The sequence below is a fragment of the Plectropomus leopardus genome, chromosome 8 (assembly GCF_008729295.1).
Source record: "Plectropomus leopardus isolate mb chromosome 8, YSFRI_Pleo_2.0, whole genome shotgun sequence".
In the NCBI taxonomy this organism is placed as follows: domain Eukaryota; kingdom Metazoa; phylum Chordata; class Actinopteri; order Perciformes; family Serranidae; genus Plectropomus; species Plectropomus leopardus.
In genome coordinates this window covers 2,929,670-2,941,115 of record NC_056470.1, presented here as the reverse complement: position 1 = coordinate 2,941,115, position 11,446 = coordinate 2,929,670, and the positions used below count along the sequence as shown (strand labels likewise).

General features: G+C 38.4%; 1 protein-coding gene across 1 annotated transcript in view; it reads left to right on the top strand.

Moving 5' to 3' along the window:
- Positions 1-1,199: 1,199 nt before the first annotated feature.
- LOC121946732 (1-phosphatidylinositol 4,5-bisphosphate phosphodiesterase eta-2-like) overlaps positions 1,200-11,446 on the top strand; it is a 257,118-nt gene continuing 246,871 nt past the window's right edge. Inside the window, 2 exon segments of the mRNA XM_042491458.1 lie at positions 1,200-1,239; positions 3,505-4,216. Coding sequence (XP_042347392.1) covers positions 4,063-4,216 — 154 coding nt within the window. The 5' untranslated portion in view covers positions 1,200-1,239; positions 3,505-4,062.

Below are 11,446 nucleotides of genomic sequence, written 5' to 3'. Positions count from 1 at the left end.
AAGACTGTAAATAAAGATGAATGACACACCCCCACCTAACCTCGCTATACTGAAGTGAGGTTAAAATATCCCGGATACGAGTGTTGCCATCTTGCGAGGGTGATGTCATTGGGAGCCCTTTATCTGCACAGAAAGGATACCGCGGTGGGGGAGTTGCTGCCCAAACACTCGTCTGACCAATTGTGAGCAGCTCCATTGAATGTGAGCGCACGGATTGGCTGTCACAGCTGTCAATCATGGCGGAAAAGTCCCCTTTTGCATAATTTAATTACTCATTAAAACCAAACTTCATGAAAACAAACATTTGAACAAACATCAGGGTTATGAGAACTACCTTCAGTGACGGAAATCATCTTTGGGGAAAATTTATTTGTTGTGTACTTTAAGTTTTTAGTTCAGCCTATGACTATTCACTAACATGGAGGGGCGGTTCTTAGGACCTGTACTGCAGTTAGACACTAGGGAGCGATCCAGATTGAATAACCTCACTTAGAGGGAGCTGTCATGTCATCCATCTTTATATACAGTCTATGGTTAAAACATATCACAGTTCCCCTTTAAGCTATCACATATACCTGTTTTTTTTAAACCAGAATAACAGGTAGACTGAACATCCTGCTGCTTCTCAAGCACTGCTGCGTTCAGCACAGTGTCATATTTGAGTCAGTCTTACAACACTGAACGGAAACGCTTTGTGAAATATTTCATAATACAAGATGTTATTCATGATGGCTGTTAGGAACATGGTAGTTTTACTAAAAGAATCTGTATTTTTCAAACTGCTTCAGAATGTGAGCACTAATGAAGTAAACTACAGTGTTCACCTGCGTTTAACAATATTTCAAAAATCCTTCTGCCAGTAATGAATTAATGAACATAAAAAATACTTCCAACAGCATGTTGGAGTTACAGCTCCAGCTCCCAGCTAGTCACACACACCTTCCCATGTGTCCACGTGGAGTGTGTGTATGTGTGTTAGATGGTAACGGGAGCATGCTCAGACCTGCAGCTCAACTGTTCTGACCGCCAGCCTTTCAGAAACAGTTCTCAACACGTTCTCCAGCCGGCCCATCATGTCTAGCTAACCCTGACTCACTCCCCCAACACACACACACACACACACACACACACACACACACACACACATTCTTCAGTCCTTAGCAGGGCGGTGGATAACATACACAGCATTAAAGCCTTTCACTTTGAACGCTGATTTAAAGGAGCCTTTCAAGCTAAGAGGTAAACATTTTCACGTTGATCCAATCTTTATGTGGGTGGGTTTGAGTGAGTTATGGCAGAAGGCGGCAAGGTAGGCAAACCAAGCAAGTTTAGGTAGGAGAGGTGAAGTAAGGTGGGGTGGAACATGCCAGCAGCTGTCATGCTCTGTTGTACATAGACTGAAGTTTTTTCTTAGAGGAGAGCAAAACAATGGCTTGAAATTCTTTTAAAGTTTCCATGATTTTTTTTCTGAATATTTTAATTTCCTTAATTACATAGTTACACTTGTGTTTTCTGCTTCTCTCTACATTTTTTCCTGTCCTTCTCTGTCTGCCTCCTGGTTTCATGCTCTCATAGCTCTCAGCATCATACATGTGTGACTTGTTGCTGTGACATTCACAAATGATAGCATTGCTAATGGAATCTGAGGTCATGTGACCCTCAGTGGTCCCTGACAGTCTTATGTATTAATGCACATTGAGAGGGACACAGCAAACTCTGTTCTGCCTTTTATTGACTGGGCTGGTTAGTCCAACTGTCATATGATGCCTCTGTGAGCTTCAGTGATTATACAGCATGCTGTACAACTGATGGATATTACATTAGATATTGTCTCTGGGGATGATAAGGGGAAAACCACATTTCCAACATCAGTTGGCCAGTTTCCAGTAACCCTCCAAATGTGCAAATTGAATTTGTAAATATAAAATACGCCTAATGGGAACACATCAGTTTAACTCCCATTTATAGCAAAATACATTTTTACGCCTTCATAAGATGGTATTTCAGGCGATTCAAAAAAGCTATATTTTGCAAAACTTCAATAGAAACACTGTTTGTCTTTTCTAGGTCACATGATGCTATGGCTTTGTGCTTGTCAGTAGGAACTGGCTCCCTCATGATGCAGCAGGAGCTGCAAGAGGTGTTACTGCATCACATAACTCTTCAGAAGTTGAGCAGATCCACAATTCCTCTGTGAAATCGTGGACTATCATGAAATAAAAATACTGAACCGGAAAATAAAATGATGACAGCATATTATTAAAACAAGAGCTACTTATATGAAAACAACAGCAGCACATGATAAAATATAAATTATCCACAGCATCTACAATCAATCCCTCAGGGCCCACATCAATATTACAAATTACTAGTTACTTTAGAAATTATTTTTTCGCATAAAATAACAACATACGATAATAACATTATCCAATTGAGAAAATGAACTTTAACCCTTTATTTTTGGTCATTTTGGCTGTGTTTGTGCATATGGCATATATTTTGAAATTTCCAGCTCAGCTCCTACAATAAGTCTAAAATACCCTGTGGAAACTAAATTGTTACACTCAGACTGTTAAGGTAAAAAAAAAAGAGCTCCATTGAAACCCATTCAAACTGACATTTTTGATCCCACAGCCATCAAAGCATACAAACATGACTTGTATTATTTCTGAATGTCATTCTGGGCTTTTGCCTTGGAATTTGAAGTTGTTCTTTTTATTTTTTAAACTATTTTTCACCTGATGATGTCATTTTTACCTGACTTGGCACATGTAGAAAATACATGCTATTTCCAATAAGTGCAGTGTCACAATCAATATTGCTGCGAATCACTGACATATCCCAGACTGTCAGCAGCAAAAAAAATCCACTTTGTACGTATTACATTTTTTCATCTTATAACATAGTAGCATCATGACAAAAACCTGGCATTTAAAGGGTTAAAATTCTCAGAATGACTGCATTTTTCATATTTATAATTAAGACTGATGTTGGTTAAAAAAATTAACTCAATGAAAGTAGAAAAATGCATATTGATGTATAATACTTTTTAAAGCTTGATTTCGGAAAGCACATTTTGTGTGCAGAGCAGTATGAGGTCGAGTATGAGGTGGGCCCTAAGGGTTAATTTCCAACTATTTTGAACACTTAAGTCTTTTATCATTTATAAAAATACACATTGTTTTAACACATGAAATACATTCTTCTGAATATACATTCCTACTTTTACTTAAGTAAAACATTTTTACTAGAGGACTATAACTTGTAACAGAATATTTTCACAGTATGCTAGTAGTACTTTTACTTAAGCATAGTTACTGCATACTTCTTCCACCACTAGGAAGGGATTAAAATGTGGGGTTAACTTTGACAGAGTTTCATATTCTGAGCAAAAACTGCATGAATGTAGCATCTGTTCCCAAGTGTTTGTCCTGTGAAGTGTATCCTTCATGTGTCTCGTATTTGTCTCCTGTCCCTCTGTCTGTGGATGTGTCTCTGCTGTAGGTGACTGTGGGTGATTCCAGTTTGCATCAGAAGGACCACAAGTTTTTCTCAGAGATGTCGTTCATCAGAATCTGCTCTTCAGTGGAAAGACTAGAAGTCCCTTTGGCCCCTGCAGCTTCTCAGCAGTAATTAAACGTGTGACTTGAGGATCTTGTCAAGCATCTTCTCGAAAACGCGTCTGGGAATTTTCCTGAAAGACTTCCATCTGAGATTTGATTAACTTTGGAATATTGGATTGCAGTTTTTAAAATCTGTCGCTTTGTGAATGTTTGACTCAGGATGAGTCTGACAGCTTGACAGCTTTAGTCCCTTTTCTCTCCCACCACTGCCGAATTTGAGCAACCTCTCCTGCTGCGCTTTCTCCTTCAGCCCAGGATTACTTCCTCGGCTGATTTTATTCAATATTTTTGCCATCGGATTATAGTATTTTCTGAGCTCCACTTTTTGGTTTCTAAAGGCAAAGACAGACAGACACTGTAAGGTGTGAGATCAGCAACTACACCTCGAAATTCTGACCCCTCTGCAGCACCTGGAGTTATCTATTACCCATCAGCCATCATGGAGTCTGTGGCAGCGAGAATGGCCATGGTGACTGACTCCCCCAACCTGTCGCTGAGGTCGAGGACTACCTTGACGACAGACGGCGACTCTTTCGTTAGCACTGCCAGCCTTCCATGCAGCCACTTCCTGTCCGCCAATGTCATCAATGTTGGTAAGTGTTTGCTTTTGTCACCTTTTAGGAGTGATGAGCTCTCCTTTCACTAGTGCAGAATGACAATGTGTTTAAAATCTGCTGTAAGTGTGAATGTGTCATGTTGTCTCTACTGTCTTTTGGCATTCAGTGCTGTGTCTTTTGCTGTATATTGTTGGGTTGCTGAAAACAATACACTGTTTTGACTGACTTTACTTTAGGGATGGTAGAAAACCTGATTATGTGATTAACATGAAAGAGTGAATGGTACATGACTGTGTGGAGTCTGATGGAGAGGTTACAGAGGGATGATGTGGAGGTCATGGGCTGAAGACCGCAACAGAAAAAGCTGATTGTTAAGAAAGGTGTAGCAGGTTAGTGGTTGGATCACAGCCACTTGACACATTTTGATTAGATTGGAGGACTATCTGTTACCAAAACACATTGGAGGGAGACTGAATGAGTTTTAGTTCAAATGATTGATAGATAGAGATAATTTAGTTTGTTGAACACATGCTGATGCAGGTAATTGCCCACTTGGCTACGGCAACACCACAGAACACCATTATATAAGAACCAGTATTGATAATAATGGCAGTTTTAAGTTTATGTATGAATGGGATTACATTCTCAACAGATTTTTTTGGCGATGGAAATGTTTGACTCTTATAGCAAAGCAATATTTCAATATTTTAATATTTTTAAAATATTTACGGGGGACTTGAGCTTGCTCTTAAAACCCAGCGTACCTGTGTGTTTTAGCCTGTTTGTTTACATCCTCATACATCTGTATCATTAAGTGCTGCTGCTTTGGCTTGCAGTCCATACTGTACTGAAAATAACCAGCTGAAGAAAAAATCAGATGAAGTTTTAGGGAGGAAAGTTTGTAAAGAGATTTTAAAATGGATGACATTGTAAATAGATGATTTTGCTGACCATACCAAAGTTAGTTTGATGTGTGTGTGTGTCTGGATGTGGCTGAGTTGTGACTTTGAAAGAAGTGTTGTGATGTTTGAAGTTAATTTTGTAACCGGCCCAATTTCCAGAGGAAACCACGGATATGTTATCTGCACATTTCATATGCACGTTGCATGTGCATCTTATTAACGTTTCTGAGTGGATGTTTCTCTGTCTGTGGTGAAGAAGCTCCCAGAGGGAGTCTTTTTAAATATTTAAGCAATGTCACATAATAGAGAGTACTGTTGTATTTTATAACATCACATTGATTCGGTCGTCGGTCAGAGGCCACAGGCCCAGAGCTGAAGCTAATCACAGCCATGATCTGACTCCTGGACTGTGATTGGTTGTTCTTCTTCAGGCGTGGTGGATTCTAGCAAATGCCATTAGAAGCACTTTGTAGAGGAGGAGGAGCATGGTTTTTTCCACAGATAACAGTCTCATGTACTACAGTTAGAATATAGTGACAGTTCCAGCAAATAAGACAAAAAGTTATTTTAATTAAAGTTACCAGCTCCAGCTTTAACGCCTGATGCTGTATTGCTGATGATGCTGTTCTTCAGAGCAGCTGCAGCATGTAGGCTGCTGATAACTGTGGTGGTGGAGGAGATGCTTTGTTCACTCACCAGCTTCAGTAGTTCACCAGCTATACCTGCAAGTATAGTCACTGTGTTATGAAGCCCTCAGAACCTCCTGTTTATTAAGATGGGCAGATGGAGATCACTGTTCCCCTTTTTGGGGTAACAACGGTGTTTATCGTTACCTATAAAGGGACCTGCATATGGTTGCACATGTAATCACTTGAGTTTTGTTTTGACACTGGTAACATTTGTAGAAAAAATAAACACTTGTCAGTTTTTTCAGTTATAATTGGTAGAAAGCTCCCAGAAAACTAATTTTCTATGAATGTTTTTCATAGGAAAACTATTCATTCTAGCTCAAGAAAGCAGAGGGATTTTTCATGGCACAGAGTTGAATTCAGCATAAATAATGAAATAATTGCAAAGGTCAAGTAGCAGCGTGTCTGTTTCGAAACGGGCTGATTTTCTTGCTCTGCAGATGTGCAGAAAGCTGCTGGAGAGGCTCAGCTTTATTTGTCTGCATGGCTGAAAAGGACACGAGTGTCATTCATCAGCAGAGAGTTTGGTGCAAAGTTCTGCTGCATGAACACAACACCGTATAAATTACATTTCCACTTGTGTTTTGGGGATTTAGACACGCTGGACAAAGTCTGAAACATTTGCAAAATATAACTTCGGAATGTCTCTGGCAGGTTTGTATTGTTTGGCATTTGGTTCAACTGGGATGCAACATTTTTAAAATTCATCTTCTGAATTTCAATACCTGCTGGCCTTGAATCTGTGCAGACTGTGATAACAATCCCATAAACAAAGATAGACGAGTGCATTTGTCTTTGTGTGTTTTTCAATCCCAAATTATTAATCCTTGTAAATCAATGATTTCAAATAAAATGTACAAATGTTAAAGAGAGCACAGTGCTCAACAATGAACGATTCAATTGGAAATGAATTATTATATTTTTCATATATTTGCATTCACAGTATCAGCGTTAAATTATAGATGGACTCAAATAAAATCAAAGTTTTGTTCTTTTGACTGGGGGACATTTCACACCAACAGGTAATAAGATTGAATAAAATAGAAAATAAATATTAATTAAAAAAAACTTTATTCATATAGATCCTTTCAAAACACAGTTACAAATAAAAGTAAGTACCTTTAAAACACAGTGAGAATTAAAGAAAATGACATGAAATGACATCAAATATCACCAAAATAAGAGAACGCCAAAACTAAAATCATGAAAATAAATGAGAATTAAAATCAGTGAGATGGCAATGGGCCAGACATACAGCTCAGTAAAAATCAAGAAATTCTTAGATTAATGATTTTAGGAGAGACTTAAACGAAGAAATTGACTCAGACAGTTTTAGCTCCTAGCTCGTGCAGGTTGTCCCAGATTGTCCCTGATTGCACAAGATCTGTCCCCTTCAGTGTTCAGCCTGCACTGAAGACCTCTACCTGACCAACTGAACTTAGCAAATGTAGTATGAAATGTATGCCAGGCCACAATAAGCCTTTAAAGAAATCGATAAAATCTTAAAATCAATCCTAAAACCAACAGGGAGCCAATAAAAGGAGGCCAAAACTACTGTGATGTTATTCTTTGTGGTTAAAAGCCGAGCAGCTGAATTCATAGAAATATAAAACATTTGTTTTATTTTTTATTTTTATTGTGAATGGACACAAACTAAAAATTCAAAGTACACATCAAATAAATGTTTCCCAAAGATGGTTTCTGTCACTGAAGGTAGCTCTTATCACCCTGATGTTTGTTCAACAGTTTGTTTTTATGATAAGTTCAGTTTTAATGAGTTATTAAATTATACAAAATAAGACTTTTCCACCATTATTGACAGCTGTGACAGCCAATCCGTGCGCTCGCATTCAATGGAGCTGCTCGCGATTAGTCGGACAGGTGTTTTGGCGGGAACTCCCCCACCGCGGATATTGTTACTGTGCAGATGGGGGCTCTCAATGACGTCACCCTCGCAAGATGGCTGAAGAACGTCTGCATCTCAGATATTTTAACCTCACTTCAGCACAGCGGGGGTAAGTGGGGGCGTGTCGTCCATCTTTATATACAGTCTATGATCACATTAACTTTCTAAACATTCTAATACAACTACAATTTTTTTCCACACAAAAAAGATAAAGAAATAAATTGAACAACAAATAACGAAAAAACCAAAAGTGAAATAAATGAATACAGAAACACAGAAATAAATACAGATAGTATAATTTTATTCCCCCTTTTTTCATAATCATGTTGAAAATGATTAATCTATTTCTCATGTTGCCTTTGGGCCCTATATCCAACACTTTGATGTTGTCGGCGGTAATGAGGCTGTGGGTCATTAGCAGGGCCTCACATTTCACTTTCACTTATTTCTTTTGGCTCGAGGAGACGACTAATGACTTATCAGCTGCTAGGTTAAATAGATAAAGAAGAGATCAAACTTTATTTGTCACAGGGGAAATTGTTGTACAGAAGCTACAATACAAAGAATAACAACAAGATGCAAATATATAAGCACACACGGGTGATAGGATCAGTTGATAAAGAGGGACAATCCTTGTGGGGATGTTAACAGGAAGTGAGACCTTATTGGATGACATAGAGATGTGACAAAGCTGCATATTTTGAAACAGATTCACTTCATATTTTAAGTGAACTGGATGCAGTGTAGCTGTTGTATATCCATGTTTTCTGCTGTATTCTGTTGACCAGTCATGTGCTCTGCTCCCTGCATGTATTCCTCTGGTACATGCTCCTGTGATGCACAGTGTGAAGGAATTTTGGTGATTCCTCTTAATGCTGTGGACAAAGTAAGGGCCTTGCTGCAGGGAGAGATTTGATTGTGTGAGGGTTGGGGGTGTGGGTTCTGACAGGGCGCCTGTGTTTTTTGCTTTAATTGTTGTTGCCACGGATGGATAATAGGGCACTTAGTCAAGCGCTTCAGGTCGACGGCTGCTCAGTGATTGGTTATTTGTTTTCATGCAGTGTTAAACACAATTAGCTCAAATAAGTATTGATGGGAACTGATACACACCAGTAAAGCAGGGATGGATTGACTCCTGAAGGAATCTAGAGGTCTGATTTTTTTTATGTTTGGCAACAATCTCTTCTTTGGATGAAGCAGCCTTCGCATGACTCAATTCATGCATCATTTGTGTACATGAATTAGTCATTTCTGATTTCAAATAACCTAAATGGATGCTCTCAGCCACTGTACAACCTGATTTCTTTGGCCGTGGACAATCCAATGTAAGTGAGCTGCTTGAGTTACAATAAACCACTAACACCCACAAACATCTGGCTTTTTAATGTTATGGGACAGGTCACTGCAGCAGTCACATGTGTTTATCCCCTCTGGCTCCTACTGGATTCATGGGAAACACAACACTTGGATGAAGGAGCTGATTTTAGCCCCTTCACCAGCAAGATGCAATGACCATCGTCACAAATTACCGTCCGTGTCCGTCCCTGCACCGAGTTTGAAAGAGAGACTGAATAAGTGAGAGAAATAAAAACAAAAATACCTACCATAACATTTTCACTAATCTCAATACTACATAGTTTGAACTACGTTTGCTAATTGTAAGCACTTTCCTTAATCGATTAATTGGCAAAATTAACAATCAGTTATTTCTTAATCAGTATTTGAAAAAAAACATAAAAATTTTGTGTTTTTTAAAACAATATCAGATGAGTTTTATCTCCAGTCAAAGCTCACAGCAACATATTGCATATATTTTGAAAGCATTTCATAGCCTCGGACAACCATCAGTTAATCAGTTAAATTTCACATGTTCAATTAAATCCTTAATGACCGATTAATCAATCATCGATTAATTGTTATCATTCCTTGTTTGAACAGAAAGCAGACTCATCTGCTGCAGAGCCGTGTGCACAGCTCTGCTCTATTGGCAGTAGGAAAGTAGTCTATAGCCTATATTTAGTGGGTTAAAAACCCATGTATATGCTCTAATTTAAATGGAGAAGGATGTCCTTCTCTATTTAAAACCAAACTATCTGAAGTTTTGACTTCAGGTTGAGTTTTGTAGGAAACACAAAGGGCTGTGAGAGTCTGTTGCTGTACAAAGAAAAGCAGCTCAGCAGAGGCGTTCAGACCTCTATGATTCATCAGGTTATCTGCTCTTAGCTTATATTAAGATGTGAATTTTTTCAGGCTGATGTCTTTGTTTTTGACATGTTGAATTTTGAACTTTTCACATCAGCAAGGCACTTTGCACCATCCACTTAATACCATTTACTTTATACCATACAGTTTACATTGCTACTGTTACTGCACTTTGCCCTCTCTATAAATTATTTTTCTTTCTTTCTTTCTATTTTCTTTTGCCTGCTAAGGGGCTACTTAACTCTGACATATTTACATTTATATTTCATACTGATGTTCATTAATATGCTGTGTCCCTTTTTAATTAAACATGAAATGAAATGAAGTAAAATTAAATCTTTGACTTTAAGACAGGCATCTTCAACACTTTCCTGCTGTCCTGTCAAAGAGAGACAGAACAGGGACCCCCTACTAAATATTGTATAAAACTAAGTTACACTTGAGGTAATACTTACATATGTTTTGCTCTTCTCTCATTTGCGCTTACTTGTGGCTGGCATGGCTAGGTGTGTTAGCCTCCACCTTTAAACTTTTGTCTGTGGTTTGTGGACTGTGTGTCAGAGTCTCTTGTTCTATAAGTTAAAAATGATCCATTGTGACTCACCAGAATGTCTGTACACTTGGAATAATAATAATTATCATACTGCTAGATGGCCAGAATGTTTCAATAGTAGGTAAATGTTAATGTACTAGGTCAACTCAGTGTTAGGGATAAGTGCCACACAGTGATTTAGCATTAGCTAGCTCACATGATTGCATAGGGATTCATGGGTAACAGTTAGCCTATCATTAATGTAGTGTACCGTAATTAAAAGTTCTTTTTTCTGTATTTTTGCTCATAATATGTTGGATTCATGTTAGTGTGTGTCTAACAGATATTTTATTTTTGAAGGAAAAACCCTTAACTCTTAAGAACCCCCTAAGGGTTTTAGACCCCCCATTGAACACCCAGAGCTCTAAGCATTTACATGTCAGGCCCAAATTGGAATTTTAATGTCAGAATGTGAGCGCTCCAATCACAGAAGTCAACACGTGGTTGAGATTGATAAATAGACGCCGCAACAAAACCACTTGTTAGGTTTGAAAAAACGTTCATGGTTTGGCTTTAAATAAGTACATTTGTTACAAACAATACTAATGGAATGTAATATGACATATGACATATGACATGGCATGTTGATATGTAGTTAAAATAATTCATTGATGTTTGGTTTCATACAGGACACAACCGCCCATCTCATGGATAAAAGTCTTGTGTTTTTTGACCTGCCACCTCTCTACATAGAATTAATTGCTATACAACATCACATGGCTTCTTCCTTTGCTCCCATCATAATTGCAATGGCCACTAGAGGTCGCTGCCTAAAAATGTTATACTGCTTGTACAAAAGACCTATAGGGCCAGAGGAGGACAGTCTTGGGAAATGTGTGCACGTAAACGCTGAACAGAAAAATTGAGTTCATTTCTTCGTCTACCAACTCATCTTCCTCTTGGTCAAGAGCAGGGCTGCCAACTCTCACACACTGACACTTTTCACACGCTCTCACACCGTATGTTCATTTTCTC